The sequence below is a fragment of the Aedes aegypti genome, chromosome 1 (assembly GCF_002204515.2).
Source record: "Aedes aegypti strain LVP_AGWG chromosome 1, AaegL5.0 Primary Assembly, whole genome shotgun sequence".
Classification (NCBI taxonomy): Eukaryota; Metazoa; Arthropoda; class Insecta; order Diptera; family Culicidae; genus Aedes; species Aedes aegypti.
In genome coordinates, this window is record NC_035107.1 from 275104832 (window position 1) to 275127512 (window position 22681).

A 22681-nucleotide genomic window follows, 5' to 3' on the forward strand; every position below is an offset into this window, starting at 1 on the left:
GTCAAAGTTACAGCATTCCAAAGTTGGCCCAATTTTTGCCTGTCCCAGTTATTTTGACAACCCCCTGTATATCAAATATTCCATCATTTGCGATACTTTAAAAATGGGGAGGGTGCAAAAAAAGGGGGAGGGCTTCCTGCAAATCTTATTACAACTCTTCATATTGGACTTAACGTTTAAAACATTATATGGTACATGAATTCCGCTGTCCTGAATATAAAACACTGTGTCGGTTTATTGATCAGATTAGATTTTTAAATAAAAAATGCAAAAAGTTCAAGTATAATTTAAAAATGACCTGGGGCAGTCACGAACATTCTGAAAACGCCATTATTTTTGTTTATTTTTATACTGTCAAGCCCGGGTTGTCCGGTCTCTGTGCATTCAGATCGACTGTTTTTGTCGAACAGTGTAATGATTCACTGCAACGTGAATACTCGTGACATTAGCACTCTATTACTAATATTAGTAAAAATTCAAAATTGAGTATTTTGCAAATTATTCAATTTCGAGTCATTCCACGAAGAGGCCGTTTTAAGTAAAAACTAACTATTTCGGGAATAATGATTTTTGGAGTAAAACTCAAAATGAAGTTCTTAGCGGTGGCAAAATTGTTTGAAATTTTGATCGTGATTTCTCTTAAACAACATACAGGCTGCATAGATTAACTTATGAATTATATTTTATTTTCCACTATTATTAACACTTTCCATTACATAATTAATTAACACATGGATATCTCTATGATCTTCAAAAAATTCAGGGTATCCACAACCCGTGTTCCGGTGACGAATTTGTGGGGTGTGATTAATCCTCACGAGATTCCTCCTGCTCATGTGATGCATCTGTTATGTGAGGCTGGCCTGCTAATGTTATAAATACTTAAAATACTCTTGTTTTAAATATAACATTGCACCGCTTCTTACCTGTGGAACTCAAGTTGAACGGATTTGGAATTATTTTTAATTACGGAAAGAGTTTTCCGGTCCTCTTTCTGTTGGTGCAATTTTTTCCAACGCTCGTGCACGTTGCATAGATCTGCAATAAAATAATGAAAGTTCATAGGAAAACGATTGCTATGTAATAAAAACATGGAAACTGTCATGTCTACCTATCTCGAGTGATATTTCTTATGACTCTGATACCTTTTACTTGTTCGTACCTACGGAATTTCTGAACTATAAATACTGGCTACCGTAGGCTCAGAAGAGAGACTTCCCGAACTGTGGACTGATTAACATATTATTTTATTCTTTATTTGCAGGATATAAAAGTGGCGACGAGGGTCATGGAAATGTGTGTTGGCGATTATCGTTTTTCTTTGAGGTGGCGAGTTTGCCAATTTTATTTATTTGAGTGTGGTGAAATTACCAATTTGAGTTGAACTAAATTGTTCTTCGGATCTGACGAAATTGTCGTATATTATGAACATAGTTGTTCTTTTGTGAAGCGATTGATTTTTGCAAATGCAGAAAAAGAATCTCTGAATCAATCTTTAGAAAATTTCAGTGAATTTGTCTGAATTTTGCCTCTTTGTCCTTTGATGAAATCATCTGATAGAATAGGCTGAGGAGTTTTCGTAGGAATTCCTTGGCGAAAGAAAATTTCCCAGAGAGGAATCTAAAACGATCTTTAAAAATCGCGTTTTTCCATGGGTTAGTTCCGGAGTTCTTGTCCAGTAAAAAAACCTGATTTATCAAAATCAAACTAAAAATTATTTCAGAAATTTCTTTGAGATTTTATCCAGGAATTCCTGCATGAGAATTTAAAAAGAAAGTTTTTATATCCTAAACCTTTCCGGATTTTCTTAAGAGATTCCTTCTAAATAGGAAAACCCAATTTTTAATTTGTTAAAAGTATTACAATTTATTTTTGTACTCTCTTTCATTTGTTGTCAGAAAGCCAAAAGCAAAACAATCCAGAACGAAACCTTCGTGCATAAACTCGATTGCGAACTAGTGGAACAGTTCTGAAAATTTAGTGAAGTTGAGTTAAAATTTATGCCAAGTTTTTCTGAGAGTAACAAAAAAATGAAACAAGCCAAAATTTGGTTGAAATTTCAAAAAAAAAATCCAAAATAGCGTTTCAAGAAACGGGTTTTCCGTGAAAAAAACATAAACATATCAACAAACATCGAATATCAACATTGAGGAATTGAATTTTTACAAGAAGAAAAAATAAATACAGACACTACAACATAAGCGAACTAAAAATAAACTCTCTGTAGTTTATGACGGGAAAGTTGATAATAAAAACCAAACATAATAACAAATTCACAGGTTTTATTAAAAACATTGTATTTTTTAGAGCTTATTTTAATTTTTCCATTGAAATTTTACAGTTTTTAAGAGCTTTGTTTTAATTTTCCATTAACTTTTTTATAACCATTCGTTTTAAATATATACACATTTTAAGAGACAGTTATTTTTTTATTTCTACTGATTTTTTTAGATCGTCACGCGAGTGACTATTTATCGCCAGAACTACCTCGCTGATGCTGTGTGCAAAAAGCGAGGTTTTCCAACAGTGTGTGAGAGCATACAGCAGCGCGACTGCTGAACATTTTTTTTGCAATTCCGTTGCAAATCAATCAACTTTTCATTGAGAAGTTAATCAACATTACGGCCTACTTTTCCTACTGAAAAAAGCAGTGCTGAAAAGTGCTACTTTTCAGCACTCTTTGCGGTGCTGAAAAGTAGCACTTTTCAGTACTGTTTTGGTAGGCATCAACCAAACAACCCAGTCTATTCATGCCATTTGTGCTTATTTGCGCGGCGTGTGAGTCGAGACGAGCCCTTCTCACCTCGGGTGATGTGAGGCGACTAATGTTAATCTGATGGGAGCGAATCGACAATTGTCCCTCATTCGACTCGTCTCGCCTCACATGCTGCGCAGAATAAGCATAATTGCATCTGATTCTAGAACCGCTGTGCGATCTGATTCCGACAGGGGCTGTCCATTAACCACGTAATCAGTTTTTTGGGATTCCTGGCCAACACCCTCCCCCCTCGTGGTCATTTGTCCATACACAAATTTATAAAATTTGTATGGACCGTGATCATTGGCCAGAAGCTCCCTCTCTCTATGAATGACCACGTGATTCTGATTTGGAATCCAACATTTGTAGTCAGCAACTGTTTGTGCTGTCTTACCTGATTTCGATGGGAGCGTGAAAACTTGTGACATTCATGGGTAGGTACTACTGTATCACAGCCTACGTGATTGAAAAATACTGAATTGATACTACGCATGGATGTGTGCCCATGTGGGTTCTCTTGAAATGTTTGTTTGTGCTTTTAGAGTTCATTCAGCTGAAATGGCATTTTTCGAAATAGCATTTTTCGGCGAGCCTCGTTGGATAAATGTACAACTCGTGCTGAAAAAATCATCATTTTGCAACTTGTTGCCTAAATAACTATTATTGGCTCCCAAAGATATTAGTTAGTAGATACTTGTATCACATGAAAGCAAATAAATACAACCGAACCAGACTTTAGCAGCCCATCCAAAAATAATGATTTCCTGGACAAGAGTTCATTCGTTGTGTCACTTCAGTGAAAGTTTTGTTTCAATTTCTTTTTGTTCTGGGCAGTAGGGTAAAGAGGTATAATACGCCCCCCCCCCTCCCCTTAAGGAAAAACTGCTCTATCACAGTGGCAAATGCATTAAGGTACCGCGGGGCAAGTGGGAACGAAAAAAACGATAGTTCAAACAAATTGTTCGATAACATTTTCAAATGTCAATATTTTTCAAATCCAACAACACAATCACGTTTTGACAACATATTTGCTGGTGTGTGCATGAAACTAATCGAATAATTTCGAAATTGTAAAAACCTTGGAAGAAAGTTTTAGAATGAGCCATTGGACGCAGTTGCCTCGCTAAACGGGGCAAGTGGGACACATCCAGTTTCATGCGTCAATCCACATCAGTAAGTCAAGCATTACAATAATAGGATTGATAAGTCATAGATTTTTAATTTCAGGTACATATTTGATGTGCATATGGGATCAACCATAAAATACGTTACATTTTAGGAAGAAACCCTTTATTTAATAATATGTTACCTCACATTTAATACTAACTGAAAATTCCTCAATAAAAGCGTGAAGAGGAATTAAACATGCTCAAAATATATCATTTATAAGTTGTTAATTAAAATGTAGCACATAAACAATCAATAATTGACGAAATTATAAATATGTTTTGTTATTATTTATATGCATGGCAGAAAACCACCTTATGGGATGGAATTGTTTTCCATCACTACTTAATTTGGTAGAAATAACAAATAAAGTTCAAATAAAATAGAAAAGTAATCGTTATCATGATGCACTTCAAATTTCAACTGTGTGTTTGTTCAATTTTGAAGTCGTATTTCAAAAATAAAAAATAAATAATAATAACACTTTTATTCCCCTCTTATGCAATTACGTAATTTGAGGTTGATCTTTTTTTATAAAAATCATTTTTTGAATGTTTTAGTGCTACTCTCTAGGAAAATGTAGGAAACGTGTACGAAAAGTTTTGATTCTGGTTTTTGTTTTGATAGGTCCCACTTACCCCAGGTACAAATATATTTTGGGGTAAGATAGACCATCGAAAATTTCATATGAAATGAAAAAAAATACTGGTTTATCGTAAGCAGCTTGTAATAATACTTAAAATTATAGCTTACTGATGGAAATTCGATTTAAAACACATTTATTTTTTGCGGGTCAATGCAAGACGTGAAACGTGTCACAATTTATCATGCAAGTTGAAAATGGCGCTAAACTGACAACTGTTACATGAACCACATGGTAATAAAAATAACAATATGTTTAGTACTAAATACATTCCTTGTCATTGTATCTTCAACTTTCTAGAAGAATACCCCCATGAAAAACTTTTCCTAGTTAAGCTATGACGAAACGCCCCACTTACCCCGGATTCTCACTTGCCCCGCGGTACCTTACTTCTACAGTTTTTGGTGTCAAAGTGTTATTTACTAAGTTGGTCATGCTCAGCATGCCACTTTTTCTTGCCATGTAGCTTTTAAAAAGAGCACAAGACGTTCTCTGTAAACGGTCCAAATCTTGACGTTTCAAAACAAACCGAGTAATATGTACATTTAAAAGACACTGACACGTTAATGCTTCCAGTGGGCATTTATGCCCTTTGAAGTTAAGCACCATACTAGACAACGGACTAGCATGCAACGCCCAGTGGCACAGTCGGAAAACAGTCCTCCCGTAGAAAAAGTTCCGCAGCGTTGTAGAAATGTTTCGTAGGAGAATTCCACCACTTGCTAAGCCTAAAAGGGTCCATTAGCAGTCATCTTCCGGTAAAAGTTTTTGTAATAAGTATCATATTAAAGGATGGGCTTCATTTACAACGATGCTTGCCTATCGGACCCAAAATTTTACGCCAAAATGCTGATTTTCAATATTTTTGGTATTTTTATTGGTTGTTCATATTTCTCAAAGATCTTATATGCGCAACATCATTTTTTCGAGGATATTTAAGATATGTAATCATATTTACGTGTTAAAGAAGCCTCAATCCCTTGAAAATGGAGTGGGGCGTATTGCCCAGTTGGGGCGCATTTTACCAATTTACCCTAAGTAGTTTGTGGTCTTTCAACTCTGTTGCATGTTCCTACGGAGCGAGCGACGGAATCAAGATTGATTTGCAGGTGCAAAATAACATTCGTGATCAGTCAAGGGTGGATTGCCAACTGGTGATCTCGTTTCATGCTTATGATAAAACTTATTTTTAATCATGACAACGTCACGTTTATGTTTCAAACAAACTATAGATGATTCATCACTGCAGGTATCGACATAAATTTTATTCTGTTTCATATAATTTTAAAATACATAGCCTTCTTTTCTCGTCGTTACTAAAAATATCCTTTCGAATGGTCTTACATTCTGAATGTCAAAGTATTTGCTTAATCTTCTACCATTATCTTTGCATCGCGAGAAAAAAAATGCAAAACTCGTTTTAAAGTCGTATTTTAGATTTTAGAGTCATAAACAAAATACGACTTATCCAACTTATCCATGGTCGCATCACCAGCCAAAGTTGACTCCCAGATCTTTATCCTCTCTCACTAATGCACACCCTTCCCGTGGTGATTGTGGAGATACAGAGGTATAATCGGTCTCCAGAAGCAACAATCATTACATCCTAACATTCCTTCCCCATCCCAATTGACTGTAAGGACTTAGTTGGCGCTGTTTTTGATCACTAATATGAGTTCTGCTAAAATGCGCGCTTCGAGAATAAGCGGATGCTCCCATCCCTTGTTCATTTGGATCGAAGTGCAATTCTTACCAGTTCCGATCAATCACGGAGTAGCAAGCACTGACATGTACAGTCAATTTATGCTATTCAAAATTAACGGTTTCCTGGGCAAGTTACTGCAGCAATCCCTTGAAAAAGTCTCTGGAGAAATCACTATGAAGATGAATATCCAAAGGAATATCTGCAAGAATCCTCGGAGAAATTTCCTAATAAACTGTGAAAGAATATTGAAGTAATCCTTGTATAAATCTCTGAAGCTTTTCAATATGTAAATAATTAGTGCAAAGATCCTTAAATCTCTACAGGACTATGTAACACATTCCAAACTTGTTGAAACGAGCTCTTCAACACGGTCTTTCAGCTTGAAAAAGTCACTAATTAGTAATCAGTGCCATAGTAGTACTGGAGGAAATGAAAGTCTAAGCGCGCTAGTCAAAATATTTCCTAAAATGATGAGCGATTAATAGGGTAGAAGCACCGATTCTGGCCATAGCACCAGTTCTAGTCTTAGTTGATTATACACCATATAACTAGGTAAATCAGCATGAGTCATTTATTATGAAATAGACAACACTCAGATGATAAAGCTTCATTTATTCTTCCCTAAAAAAATCTGTACATTTAAAAAATAATCAATTTTCCTAGAATTGTAGCTTTCAAGCCTAATTTGGCAAGGGAGTACACAAATTGGTCGCTCTGGTATGAAATCAATGTAATTTGAAATGTCACGTTTGTGCGTATAGCTTCCAATAATATTAAAAAAAAATTCTCCTGCCATAAATCGGTGCTTCTACCCTCCTACCCAAAATTCAAAATACAATTCGTACTCAATTACCAAAACACCAAGAATGCTTCCGCGTTGTTTCCAAATTTCGGAGCAAAAACCCGAAAATTCCCAACCTGCCAAACCTTGCACGTGCCAACTGCAAATTTACTCGCCATCATTACTCACCGTTAGTGATGAGCCGGCAAAAGTTTCGTTACTCGATTAAATCGAAAGCACCCGAAATGGAACTCGGTGTCTGCATGCATGCATGCGGTGTGTTTCCCGTAATGTGCGCTCTTTAGGCTCACGCTTTTCAAAACACCGTACACGGAGAAAAATAGTAATAAAAAGTAATGTCAACCAATTTACGGCTGTTTTCATACTAAAAAGACTAAACCTAGGTTATTAGAAACAAAACGTTATATTCAAATCCATGAAAGATATGAAGACAAGAAAAATCTACAACAAATATATGATTAGATGTTTTAAAATACATGTTTTTCCTCAGTGTACCGGTGTCGATATATAGTCCTGTCCCATATGGGTGTAGCAGCCGTCGATCCCAGAGACCACTCCGAGTCCGGAGAAGTGAAGAACGTTGCTTTTGGTGTGGTTTCCAGACAATCCCTCTCTCGCCTGCCAAGCCTACCTTCCTCCCTCTTATTTTGCAGTAGTAAGCCGGCATTGAAGGCAGTCTAAACTACACCAGTTAGGGCAAGTGCCGGAGCAGATTTTCCTTCATTCCTGACTGCCGGCGGCGGCGGCGCTGCTACTGGACGCCCGTAAGCACAATATAAATTGCGATGAGCAGGGTGAAATTGTTTTTCTGCATTTTATGTATACTTTTATTTATTTTGTTTTTGGCTGGTTGGTAACCAGCTTTGTTGTTTTCAAGAAAACCCGGTAACGAAGTGTGGGGTAGATAAAATTCATAGTTTTTACTATTTTTTGATCATTGTACGTTTGGTTCGATGAAGAGTGCCAGAGAGTGACAGACGTGAAGAATGCCGCTAGAATCCATGCTATGGAAAACATTGTCGAAGTTGTTAATCTTCCCAACTTTACCCAAATCTCCGCTAAAACATTGCATGTAGTAGCTTCAAGTCTAACGATCTGCAGACTAGAAGAAGGCAAGTTTTTTTAGAAACTGGTTCCCTACCACTTTTTTGCATCCCCACCATCCATGGCATTCATTGCTTGTTGTACTTTATTATGTGGTTGGACGAATATTTGGCAATGCCTGGCGCTCATGCTTTCGACCGACGAGTATTAGAAATTGTAACCGACTCCAGTGCCTGAAATATCCGCACATAAATTAGTCCAGTTCATGGGAATTTGATTGAAGAAAATTGGCTCCGCTACCAGGATAACGATGCCGAGAATTTTTCCACTTACCTTAACACACCGGTCTGTCCGGGCTAGAACCGCAATGATGTTGTTCCAAGGTTCCACCTTTTCCTGGGGAAAAACAATAGGGGAACATCAGCAGCCTACAATCGTCATCGCCATCAGGGCATTCCTTGCTTGTCGGATGGTGGTTAGGTGGGTGCCGAAAAAAGGATAACCTGCGAACAAGGATAACAACGTTTTAGTTGAGTTAGGACCCAGTTGTTTGAACATGAAAATTGCGGAGCAGTTGTTGGGAGGTTTTTCTTTTTCTTTCGCTCTTGGGGCCAAACCAGCCTTTCTGTTGCTCCCGTAGCTGTTACCTGCGGGTAATATTGTGCACATATTTTTCCTTTAGAATTCGGTCTATGCGATGCGGGCCGACCTTTACCAAAGAGAAATGTTTTAAGGGGCGGTGGTTGGGAATCACTTAGAGATTTCGGTGATAGAGATATGACGAAATAGGAAATTATCTTATGATTCGGTTAAATGGCGTGTGCTTTCCATGTGGGAAAACAGCCAATAAAATACATGTTTGATTTTTGTTGCCTTTTTCATTCGAACTAGGGAGATATATTTGAGTTGATCAAACGACTTTTGATAACACTACTTGTAATTAATTTTATTAGCGGGTATGTTCCCAGATCCTGTAGTGATATTACTGGGAGGTTTAGACCAATGAGTCTGAACTCTTTTCTTCTGAAATGTCTGGAATGCATTATCGATCATCGCATCCGTGATAGCTGTTTGGACAATAAGGTGATGTGCTTTTTAATTTATCGTATTGAACTTTGATCAGTGAGACCCTGCAATTTTTACAGTAGCGCAGTGAATGATGCTAATACAAACCGATGCCAAACAATTTTATCCCAAAATTGGTTTCGGATTGTGCAATAAGATATTGATAAATATTAATCGGCTATTGGGAAAAAAATGTGATGAAATGATTACTTACCGCTGCTTGTATTCGTCATATCTATTTTCATTTCGGTCGCAATCATGTTTTTCAGATTTCAGATTCGTCTCACTAACGGCATACTGTGATATAGTTAGTGGTCAACATACAACACATGTAATAAATTGTTTTACTAGAATATCTAAATCTTCGGGCTTCTCCCTCCATTCCTTCAGCATGATCGATTTCTCTTCATTGAATAAGGGTGGCAAGAAGCAAGTATGTCAGTATTTTTTCACCTCAGGACGCAAGATTGCATCGCTGCCAAGCTTGCATCTTGTCAACTTTATTCAATGAACAGAGGATCGATGAAGAGAAATCGATGATGTGACTTACGCCCTTATTCTAGCACACGCTTGATATATGGTATATATTCATTGGTGCCAGCAAATAACAGCCCAAACTCATAAGCACAATTCTTTTTGACCGAATAATCACGACAGCTGCTCACAGTGCAGCGAAAACACCACAATCAAATTAACCGTTTTATACGCCAAACATCGCGCAATTTGTTTTTTCGTAGTACGATAGATTGGACTTTGTTTACGTTCTAGATTATTCGTTGTGTGAGCGTTCAAGAGCAGCAACTTTTACAGACCCCAACCATATCGAACCATTCAGAGTGTTAGCAAACAGTTCAATTCGCGGTGAAATTAGGTATTTACCTTTGGAACGATTCAAATATGATGTCCATCGTTTTTCGGAATTTATAGACCCCCCCCCTCCCCCTCTGTTACGCTTTTTCCAATACCTTATACACGTACTGTCACAGTTTCGAAATTCAATTATTTTGCTTTAAATAAGAAACGTTGATTGATTTAAATTGGCCCAAACTCACTCCTTCGAGGAGGTGACATTGGGCCAAACAAACTACACTCAGGAAAATGAACTATCGATGAACAAAGAAACCCCTTATGAAAATTCGCCACGAGAAATCGGATTGAAATTCATGAATTTACGTTATACAATCGAAATTTGAAAACTAAAATAGTTTTCTCGGCAATCTGGAATAGAACCAAGAACCTTGCAATCGATAGGCTCGTGTACACTCCCCTCGTCTATCGACGCCTTGATGTGGGGTGATGCTAAAACAATACATAAAGCTTTCGTATTGCAATACTCGTTCCATCTTTCTTAAGGCAAAATGTATGAATTTTTATAGTCCAGTTTGCTGCGTGTAGAATTGATACGCAAAAAGAACAAATCAAAGACAATCGACAAAGAAAATCGTGTACCTCTCAAGTTTTCTAGAGCTTTTCAATAACAATTGATATGATGGACATGAATGTAAGATTTCAAAATAATGTTTATCCACCTGAAAGCGAGATTATTTATAAAACCACAAAAGATCTTTTTTCGATGATTTATTAAAAATAAACTACTAGCTCCATGAATCTAATATTTTGATGGTACAGTCAACTTTCGTTCGTTGCGCTAAACCTGTAGCCCACTAAGTGCAAGACTTTGACTAACCGGGCTGAGTTTCGAGCTGTCAAATAACATAAAAAAAAAAAACAAAGCTACCAACATTGGTATATTGCGTCTTATGTCAGAAAATGACGTGTGCCTTCGTTTAAGGTGGGCTCTAGCCCAACTAGCGGGAGCCCAATTAAAACATAGCCCACTTAAAGATTCGACTGTAGTTGTAGATAATTTCAAGGATTACCATGGTGTACTATATTGATAAGGTGATATATTCAGAAAACTGACAGCTCGAATAAATTTGTGAAAAAATGATCTAGTGGTCCTGTTGGTATATAGTACGATAGAAGTGACGTCACATCTTTACAACTAAATTCGATGTTTACACCAGTAAAGAGCCTGCCTTGTTAATTTTTATGCCATGAGGAATACTACATTTTTGTTTTATATTTATATTCCCAATGCTTGCTGCAATATTTCAGATTAGAATTTGTCCTCATGTCACCCCCGACGACAGTACCTGTAAACTTTGACATGCACTGGCGCCGTTGTTTTCAGTTCTTTCAAAGGAGAGGAAACCAGTGTGTAGCAAGTGATGAGTTGCAGTCGTTGGCACTAACCAGAGAACTGTGTGTCTATCTTTTTCTCTTTCGTGACGACAAAAGTAGTGCGTGTTATTTGAATGCGGACGGATGATGTTGATCAGGAGCGGATAAAAGGAATAATATTGCGGCGCTCATTTTAAATGCATATCCAGCGGTGGCAGCGACACGCAGACAATATTACGTGCGATTCAAACGCAACTCTGAAATTCAAATTATCGGATAATCGCGTTCCGTAGATTTTCCTTGCAGAGCACAATATTATGAACGCCGCACTTCTTGGTTGGTTGGTTGGTTCTTGATTAGAGAGAATCGTCAAATTATTACTGTTGGGTTCTCGGCGAATCCGGTTAAGTGTGCAGTACTGGGTGCCGAAGTTTCAAAATTTTGTAACTTTGCAAGCGTTCGATTCGTTTCAGGATATATCATAAATGTGTTACTTTTTTGATTGATGCATTGAAAACTTCAAATTTGGTGATGGTTTTGGACTTAGGTCCAAATTAGTTGGAAAACATAGGGTATTTCATAATGAAAATAATGAGGAAAATGCTAGAAACTTTACCGAAACTCCAAAAAATCACTATAACATTGATTTACTTGACATAGTATATCTGTACCTATTTAGGTTTGGATACACCGAACATCGTTTTCGGTAGGAACCCTAAAGGGACATTTCCAAAATATCATGACCCTTCGTAGGCTCAAAATACATGATTTTCACGACACGGAGAGTCGGAGAACATTTTTCAAAAAGTGAACAGGTCTATTGGCCATACAACCCAACCGAAATAGAGCCTTCTTCTCAACTTGGTGTTTTAAAACAATCTCCACATTAATGACCTTAGAGCCTTCTTTGCCAAATCACCATTGGTCGTATTTGTATGCAACATTCTCCAAACCAAAACAGTTGAGACATTCTGCCGAGCAGATCAATTTTACACTAAATTTATAAAATTATTGATAAGGTTTCTTGAATTTCCACATGATTTCCATTTTGAAAAATGTGCTTTAGGTACCCCAACAAATTTGATCCTTAGTTCAAAACCATCATCGAAACTTTCAATATATGCGTTCAAACTATAATTCATTTATGATTTTTCCTGAAAATTTCATCAATATCGATCGAATGATTTCGATTTGAAACATCGATGTCGGCACCCAATACTGTTGAGGTGAAGATGAATCGAAGGCAAACTTCAAATATTCAAGAGCACAAATCTGGAGAACTAAACATCTGTTAAGGTGAAGATGAATCGAATCCAAAGCTCAAATTTTCAAGAGCACAAATCTGGAGAACCAAACATCCGTTTGAGCTGAAAACTTAATCGATTGGTCACTAGCTGGTGATGACCAACCGATTAGGTTTTCAGCTCAAACGAGTGTTCGGTTCTCCAGATTGGTGCTTTTGAAAATTTGAACTTTGGCTTCGATTTATCTTCACCTTAAAGCTGAAAACTTAATCGATTGGTCACTCGCTGGTGGTGACCAATCGATTAAAGTTTCTGGTCAATAAGTGTTAAGGTTTTCAAGATTTGTACTCTTGAAAATTTGAGGTTTGGCTTCGATTCATCTTCACCTTAAGGTAAAAAGCCTGTACAAGGAATACATTATTCTGGAAAAATTGCATTCACTAAGAATGCAGTTATTGTTTGCAGCTTTATAGATTCTTCTTCTAAATTCAAGTCGATATGAATGTTGCATTTTTACAAGGTATTCTTAGGTAAAATTCTGTTAATATAAGTATTCTTGAAGCTAGGCGCTTTCGAACCCAACGCACACGAAGCAATAAAAACTGCACTTCATAACAATCAAAGCAAAACTGTGGCATCGGAGTTAATGGGCAACTGCACAAAGTTTCACCACTAAAGGGAAAAAAAACTCCCACCTAATAAACAACGGTGAACAAAAATTATCCTTCACTCATCGCCACACTTTCGAGCAGTTTTTAGTTCGCAGATTGTTTGGGTATTGTTTTCCACAACCTGCAAACAAAGGCGAACAAATTGCACCGCAAGTACCCATCTACCACTAGATATGTAGGTAGGTACTGGCTGGGAATACCTCCGTAACTCAACATAAACTGCCACACGCCGCTCTGCGGAACTCCGAACAATAAGCCACGAAACTTTCCTCCCCTTCGAAAACTACGGCGGGAGCACTCTGCAAATCGTGGCCCTCACTCACTCAGTGCCCCGGACGCGCGTTGATAGGATTGCAATAAGCGGCGCTTCCTGACTGGCAACGAACCTTCAATGGAACACGAATTAACCGACTTGAACTTCTGAATAGCTACCACACGGGTGAAGGTAGTGATGTGTGTAAAAATAAATTACTTTCTTGCTTGCCACCGCCATCTCAGCCATATTAGGTATGGTTCCAATTGGTTTCTGTAGTCACTGCTCTAGCAGGTGCAGTGACGCCAGATCTACGGAAAATTTTGTAGATCTACGGAATTGAAGACTTTCTACGGATTCCGAAGATAAAATAAACGGAATTCGATTGTTTTCTACGGATTTCAATATCTTTTCGGCAACTTTTTTTTCTAACGAGTCCACAACATCAACTGTTTGGAATTTATAGCATGGTATGCAGTTTGTTCTGTAGTGAATTGAACCAGCAGAATTCCAAAGGAACTCCGAAGGAGTGCCTGGATGAACTTCAAAACAATTCCCGTAGAAATTTCAATAGAATTCGCGGAGGAGCTCCGAAGGTAAAGGAACTTCGGAGGCTTTCCTGTAAGAACTTCAAGGTAATAGCTTAAGGAACTGCGGTGAAATTCATGAAGAACAATGCAAGAAACCCAGGAGAATTTCCAGTAGAGCTCCAAAGGAACTGCTAGATCAAATCCAGAGAAATAACGCGAGGAACTCCGAAAGAAGTTATGGAAGAACTTTGGAACATCCAGAGAATTGCTGGAGGAACTCCGAAGAAATTTCTGGAAGAAACCTGCTGAGAAGCTTCCAAGCTTCTGCTGAGAAGCTTCCAAGCTTCTGCTGAGAAGCTTCCAAGCTTCTGCTGAGAAGCTTCCAAGCTTCTGCTGAGAAGCTTCCAAGCTTCTGCTGAGAAGCTTCCAAGCTTCTGCTGAGAAGCTTCCAAGCTTCTGCTGAGAAGCTTCCAAGCTTCTGCTGAGAAGCTTCCAAGCTTCTGCTGAGAAGCTTCCAAGCTTCTGCTGAGAAGCTTCCAAGCTTCTGCTGAGAAGCTTCCAAGCTTCTCTTCTGCTGAGAAGCTTCCAAGCTTCTGCTGAGAAGCTTCCAAGCTTCTGCTGAGAAGCTTCCAAGCTTCTGCTGAGAAGCTTCCAAGCTTCTGCTGAGAAGCTTCCAAGCTTCTGCTGAGAAGCTTCCAAGCTTCTGCTGAGAAGCTTCCAAGCTTCTGCTGAGAAGCTTCCAAGCTTCTGCTGAGAAGCTTCCAAGCTTCTGCTGAGAAGCTTCCAAGCTTCTGCTGAGAAGCTTCCAAGCTTCTGCTGAGAAGCTTCCAAGCTTCTGCTGAGAAGCTTCCAAGCTTCTGCTGAGAAGCTTCCAAGCTTCTGCTGAGAAGCTTCCAAGCTTCTGCTGAGAAGCTTCCAAGCTTCTGCTGAGAAGCTTCCAAGCTTCTGCTGAGAAGCTTCCAAGCTTCTGCTGAGAAGCTTCCAAGCTTCTGCTGAGAAGCTTCCAAGCTTCTGCTGAGAAGCTTCCAAGCTTCTGCTGAGAAGCTTCCAAGCTTCTGCTGAGAAGCTTCTGCTGAGAAGCTTCCAAGCTTCTGCTGAGAAGCTTCCAAGCTTCTGCTGAGAAGCTTCCAAGCTTCTGCTGAGAAGCTTCCAAGCTTCTGCTGAGAAGCTTCCAAGCTTCTGCTGAGAAGCTTCCAAGCTTCTGCTGAGAAGCTTCCAAGCTTCTGCTGAGAAGCTTCCAAGCTTCTGCTGAGAAGCTTCCAAGCTTCTGCTGAGAAGCTTCCAAGCTTCTGCTGAGAAGCTTCCAAGCTTCTGCTGAGAAGCTTCCAAGCTTCTGCTGAGAAGCTTCCAAGCTTCTGCTGAGAAGCTTCCAAGCTTCTGCTGAGAAGCTTCCAAGCTTCTGCTGAGAAGCTTCCAAGCTTCTGCTGAGAAGCTTCCAAGCTTCTGCTGAGAAGCTTCCAAGCTTCTGCTGAGAAGCTTCCAAGCTTCTGCTGAGAAGCTTCCAAGCTTCTGCTGAGAAGCTTCCAAGCTTCTGCTGAGAAGCTTCCAAGCTTCTGCTGAGAAGCTTCCAAGCTTCTGCTGAGAAGCTTCCAAGCTTCTGCTGAGAAGCTTCCAAGCTTCTGCTGAGAAGCTTCCAAGCTTCTGCTGAGAAGCTTCCAAGCTTCTGCTGAGAAGCTTCCAAGCTTCTGCTGAGAAGCTTCCAAGCTTCTGCTGAGAAGCTTCCACTTCCTAAGCCCAGCTTCTGCTGAGAAGCTTCCAAGCTTCTGCTGAGAAGCTTCCAAGCTTCTGCTGAGAAGCTTCCAAGCTTCTGCTGAGAAGCTTCCAAGCTTCTGCTGAGAAGCTTCCAAGCTTCTGCTGAGAAGCTTCCAAGCTTCTGCTGAGAAGCTTCCAAGCTTCTGCTGAGAAGCTTCCAAAGCTTCTGCTGAGAAGCTTCCAAGCTTCTGCTGAGAAGCTTCCAAGCTTCTGCTGAGAAGCTTCCAAGCTTCTGCTGAGAAGCTTCCAAGCTTCTGCTGAGAAGCTTCCAAGCTTCTGCTGAGAAGCTTCCAAGCTTCTGCTGAGAAGCTTCCAAGCTTCTGCTGAGAAGCTTCCAAGCTTCTGCTGAGAAGCTTCCAAGCTTCTGCTGAGAAGCTTCCAAGCTTCTGCTGAGAAGCTTCCAAGCTTCTGCTGAGAAGCTTCCTAGCTTCTGCTGAGAAGCTTCCAAGCTTCTGTTGAGAAGCTTCCAAGCTTCTGTTGAGAAGCTTCCAAGCTTCTGTTGAGAAGCTTCCAAGCTTCTGTTGAGAAGCTTCCAAGCTTCTGTTGAGAAGCTTCCAAGCTTCTGTTGAGAAGCTTCCAAGCTTCTGTTGAGAATCTTCCAAGCTTCTGTTGAGAAGCTTCCAAGCTTCTGTTGAGAAGCTTCCAAGCTTCTGTTGAGAAGCTTCCAAGCTTCTGTTGAGAAGCTTCCAAGCTTCTGTTGAGAAGCTTCCAAGCTTCTGTTGAGAAGCTTCCAAGCCGGAGATATTCTTGGAAAAAAAAACTCTAGCGAAATTCTTGGAGGAGATCTCCGGACGAATTAACTAAAAAAATTCCCTAAATAATTCCTGTTGATTATCCCCTAAGGAATTTTTGGATGAAATTCCCGGAGAAATTCCTGGAGCATATTTTAAAAAATTCGCATCTTTCCATTGGAACTGCTTTCCTTCGTTTCTGGAATGTTTTCGAAATCTTTCGGTATGCTTTGCAGGCAGTTATCCTGTTCCAAAAAATAGATAAAAAAACTGGTAGAAAATAAAATTGGAACATCATTTGAACACCGGTGCATGCCCAAGTTTTTAATATGATCCAAAAATTTGGACCAAAGCTGTGATTTGGAGCACCGGTGAAGTTGCCCTTACAGATGCTTTTATTAACCTTTCAGTAGTCGCGCGGTTTGCCACCGTCAGAACCACCACGCTGCTGTTGTTAACGAAAAGCGAGCTTTTTTTCAGTAGTGTTGTACAAAATACAACAGCGCGACGACTGAAGTGTTAATACATCTTTGAAGCCATTTTCGGGAATCATCTCTTTCAAGGATGTAACGCGTGCTACTTGGGCTATGTCATTGAACTTAAACAGTTCTTACACCGAGGGTGGACCAAATTAATTCTGTTCTAAAACTAAAGTATTGCAATGCCCCTTGCTTCAACAATAGATTTTGTTAAAGTTTTCATAGGATTTTCAATATCAAGTTATATTTGCAAAGAAATGTTAACTTCAAGATTACTATCGATATATGTTTTATATGTATTCTAGTCGGTTCGAAAATAATTAAATGTGGAGCTGATAGGTTTGAGAATTGTTTCATGGGAAATTTAAAATGTAACAGGGACATGATCAGCACCAAAGTGAGCGTGAGTTGTCCCCAAAGCTGACTAGGGTCGGCCAAATCAATTCCACGGAATCGATGCCCTGACAATCTGGCATCGCTGAGTCGATGGTGTGGATGCAGATATTAGGACACCGCGTTGGGGTGGCATTTCCTTCCGTTTCGGGAGGCACCTACTCGAAAGACTGCTAGATGTTCTGCTTGAGGGAACCTGTGCAGGGGTGGTACAGTCGGGTCGGGCGCTTGCACTACCGGCTGAAAGTGAGAAAGTTTTCCGTTTTTCCAACTCATTCGAAATCGCTCGCGCGTTAGTTACCACCATCATCGCCAACCGATGGCCTGGTAATGTAGTCTCATGTATAATGTTGTATGATCGATTGCACTGTACGAAAAGGGGAGGGGAGGAGGGAGTGGTGATTCCTCCTCAGTGCAAGGGCCAAAAGGGGAGGAAATTAGTCTGTTCCCTGTTTTGCGGAAGTTTCCAATCCAAAAAACCCAAGGTGGAGTTCATTCCATCGACGCAGTTGGCCGTGACTAGACGTCAATTGAATGTTCGCGTTTTGTTTTTTGCATATTCCCAGCTCTCTAGTGTTCGATTGAACCTAAGTTGTGATCCTGTGCAGATTCGAAAACGGCCCATTGCGACAATGGCCGACGAGAAGAAGAAAAAGGAGGAGAAGGAAGATCCGTGCGCTGCATTCGTCGGGAGTTACGTCCTGAAGACGATGCGGCTCAAAGACGAAAAGTGGCAGAAGCTAATGGGAAACGAAGAACTGAAGGTGATCGTTATGGAGTGGGTCAAACGGGCCAACGTCCGACGGCTTATCGTGACGCTGAACAATGCCGGAGCGTTGATTCCGACGCACTTTTTTCCTGCAACTGGGAAGGGTAAAAGGTGCTTCTTCATCAAGATCAAGGAAACGATACTGGACATTGACTGCATCCGTGAGGTATGTGGTTTAGAAAGATTATTATACAAAATATTCACTGATGCATACAAGATCTGTTTTTGTAAGACCATATTTCTTACACATTTATCGTTTTATTTTAAAATTCCAATAAAATCAAATCAAATTATCGAACGAGCTTAGAACTACAAAAAGTCCTTTTCCCTCAATTTGACTAGAAACGATTCAAAATTCCAAAAAGGGGGAAGCGTGTACACAAAATAACATCCATTGGCAACCTAACATTTAACGTGGAATGTATCAACCGGTTTCCATTCAGGGGATTGCATTTAATTGTTATGTATTGAGTGAACTTGAAATCGATTTATATATCACTTTCATTCATGTCCTTTCCATTCGTACCACATGCATTGAAATTATTTCATTCATAAATACCAAGTAACACATGTTTCACTAAGCTACGCGATTTACGTTACTATTTACGACTGGTGGAAGGGGAGGGAGGGGTGGTTAAGTAAAATAATGAATATAATATTCTACAACTGTATGCATGCAGTGTATTCTTCACTTCATAACAGTCGTTCAACAAGTTCACAGAGTCAGAAAATACGTACGAATTTCATAAGGGAACGCTTGTGCTTGAATCTTTGACGACATCGCAAGGGACCGTCGTTATAGAGAGAGGTTGTTATAAAAATGTGTCGTCATAAAAAACTGCAATGTCGTTATTAATCAGATTAGACTTCGTGAAACCAGCTTTCACAAAGCAATTGACTATAATAGACTACCGTCGTTGGGGGTGACAATGGGTCGAAAAGGGATACAGTTGACTCTCCATAACTCGATATTCTATAACTCGATATACTCTATAACTCGTTGGTTTTTGCGGTCCTTTCATTTTCTCATACATCGTGCTCTCCATAAGTCGATATTTCTATAACTCGATGCCTCCTTTGGTCGATGTCGTTCGCGGTGTTATATTGTTTCCATGACTCGATGTGCGTGTCTTGTTGATGGGATGGATTTTTTCATCGCTATGAAACTAGTCATTTCTAGTCCTGAAGTTGTTCGAAGCAGATCGGAAGCAATGGAAGTATTTGAGAAAAGGAAGTTGAACACGTTGACTCTAGCCCAGAGAGCTGAAATAATCAATAGATTCGAGCTGGGAATGAAGGTCACTGAAATCAGCAAGACTAACAAAATTCCACAAAGCACTGTTTCGACCATCATCCGCAAGAAGGACAAATGGCTGAAGCAGCATGAATCCCGAGGAACTCCTCAAGCAAAACGTGACAAGCCACTGTTGGATGACAAACTTGAACAATCACTGGTAATCTTTGTCCGTCAAGCTAGGGAGAGCCACATTCCATTATCTGGCGCAATCATTTGTGAAAAAGCGCGCCAGTTCGCAACGCAGCTAGGAGTTCAAAATTTCAAGGGCAGTAACGGTTGGCTGGTAGAGTTTTTGAAGCGGCAAAAAATTTCCTTCAAAAAATTGTGCGGAGAAAGCGCCAGCGTTGATACCGTTATGACAGATGGCTGGAAGGAACATACATTACCGAAGATCATAGAAGAATATGAAGCGCAGAACATTTTTAATGCCGATGAAACTGGCCTGTTTTTCAAATGTCTTCCGGACAAAACTTTCGCTCTACAGACCGAATCGTGTCATGGAGGAAAGTACTCGAAGCAACGATTAACGGTCATGTGCGCTAAGAATATGGATGGCAGCGAAAAATTACCCCTGTTCGTAATAGGAAAAAGCCAGAAACCACGCTGCTTTAAGAGGTTACAGAGGTAACAAAAAAGCCTGGATGACATCGTTGTTATTTGAGGAATGGATTATGGATCTCGATAGAAAATTTCTGGCTGAAAATAGAAAAATTCTTCTGTTGGTGGATAACTGTCCGGCTCACCCGAAATCCGTTCAAGAGAAATTGAAAGCAATAGAGCTGTGTTTCTTCCCTCCAAATGCAACATCCGTAGTGCAGCCGTTGGACCTCGGAATCATTAGGACGTTGAAGCATTATTACAGGCACGCACTTGTCAAACAACGGATTGAAATAATGGATAAAGGAGAGGTAGGTACTTTTAATTTTTTTCCACTTTTAATTAAACAAAAAAATGTATGTATTATTTCAACAGATAATGGAAGAAATAACTGTTCTGGATGCCATAAATCTTTTATCTAAAGTGTGGTCCATTAACGTTTCCACAAAGACAATTAAAAATTGCTTTCGAAAAGCAGGATTTATACTAGAAGGAGATGACGACATTCCTGTGGCAGAACTCATGCGTCAAGAAAAGATTCAACAGCAACAAGAAGTACTTCTAGCGGAAGATGAAGTTTTCCCGGTAGACCCTGAAGTCTCATTCCTTGAATATTGCAATGTAGACACGAATGTGATTTGCTGTGAAACTTTATCAGATTCTGATATTATTGAGTATGTGAACTCTATGCATACCAAACAAGATGAGGATGTTGGAATGAACGATGTTGTTGAAGAAGGATGTGAATCTGTAGAAATTACACCCGAAGCTGTTGCTGCAAACCTGAAAATACTAAAACATGTTCTTGATGCGACAGAAGGCGTTAATCCAGAGCATTTTGATTGTTTCTTCAAAATCGAGAAACTTCTGGGAGACAAATATCCCACAGCGTCCAATTTTTTATTTTAAAACTACAATATTTACTATAAATATGTTTTACAATAAAAATAAGACCTTATAAACATAAATAAATGAACTGGAATTATACATTTGTTTTTACGAGTTCAAAATGGACAGTATTGATTTTTTCTCTTATCATACATTTTTCAGAATTTTTCCATACAAATTTTGACTTGATTCAAAAATATATGTTTTCGCTTATTTATTTCGAGATGCAAATATTAATAAACACAAAACGTTTAAGTGATGAATTTTGCCCATTTCACTTCAATATTCTATAACTCGATAATTCTATAAGTCGATGGTCCCTTGGATATCGAGTTATGGAGAGTCGACTGTATGTGCGATTTATTTTTTGAATAACTATCGCAATTTAACTCCAATAAACTTCAAATTTGGTGTGTATGTACTTTGATGGTACATCAACAACTGTTCAAAAAATTAAAGACAAATATTTATTCACAGCGGCACCACAAGTGAATGAAAAATGACCCAATCTCACCCCATAGAGGGGGTGACATTGGGTCACTGTAATTGAAATAACTTGTTTTTGAGAATATGATTTCAAAACCATTCACAACTGAAAAATATTGACAAAAAACGATGCAAACAAGACAAAAAGATATCTAAGATGTTTCACAAGTATGATAATCCCACTTAAAAGAAAGATTATACTGAAAATTGAAGAGCTATGAAAAAAAATATGTAAACCCAACATTTATCGTCAAGTTTACATAAATTTTCTTGGTTTTTCCCTCAAATTGTCTTTAAAGTCTCATTCCCATTGCTATAAAGCCCATTCAGTTTCCCCAAAGGTGTACTGAAACAGTGATTATTTTAAACCTTCGCAAATAGTTGAATTTCGGTGCGACATTCCACGATCAATAAATTTCAGGCAGAAGTTGACGTCATAATCCCAGTATTTCAGCGATCCAACTCATTTGTACTTCCGTGAGATGTTTTTATAATATGAAAACACTGATAAATAATCAAATTAAAATAAACACCTTTTGATAAAAATTTACGATGTTGCTGCGCACGAAACACAGTTTCTGGTTTGAGAAGTTGTCAAAATGCGTTGTATTGTTATTCAATGCACGGAATACTCAAGTAGACTTGTTTGATGTTTCAGAGATGCTGTATTTAGAAAGAATAAACACATCTTAATGAAAAAAGAGAACACCCGGTACCGTAAAATGTCAAAAAAGTGGACTTGGAATTTCATTTACTATCGTTCTTGCTTGACCCAATCTCACCCCCATTTTCAATGTTTTAGACATCGTACCGAAAAAAATGATTTTTTTGTGGGAAAATCAAACAGATTCCGGAAAATACCTGTGATGTGTAATGAAAAAACTTTCAACATTCTACTAATACAACGATAGATGCTAGAGTACATGCTGATACTTTGTACAGGAGAAATTTAATGTTGTAAATTTTATCTAGTTTCAACATGCAAGTTTATTGATGTAGCATAGCATAGCATAGCATAGCATAGACTGACTGTACATGTCAATGGTTGCTACTCCGTGATTGATCGGAACTGGTAAGAATTGCACTACGATCCAAATGAATAAGGTATGGGAGTTTCCGCTTACTCTCGAAGTGCAATTTTAGCAGATCTAATATTATTGATCAATAACAGCGCCGGCCAAGTCCTTACAGTCAGTTGGGATGGGGAAGGAATGTTAGGGTGT

General features: G+C 38.9%; 1 protein-coding gene across 5 annotated transcripts in view; it reads left to right on the plus strand.

Moving 5' to 3' along the window:
• The first annotated feature begins 17901 nt into the window (after window positions 1-17901).
• Window positions 17902-22681, plus strand: part of LOC5577392 (dynein beta chain, ciliary) — a 90278-nt gene continuing 85498 nt past the window's right edge. For all 5 annotated transcript variants that reach the window (XM_021837862.1, XM_021837864.1, XM_021837863.1 and 2 more), the window contains exon 1: window positions 17902-18356. In XM_021837862.1, the coding sequence (XP_021693554.1) occupies window positions 18054-18356 (303 nt within the window). In that variant the 5' untranslated portion in view covers window positions 17902-18053. The remainder of the gene's footprint in view (window positions 18357-22681) is intronic.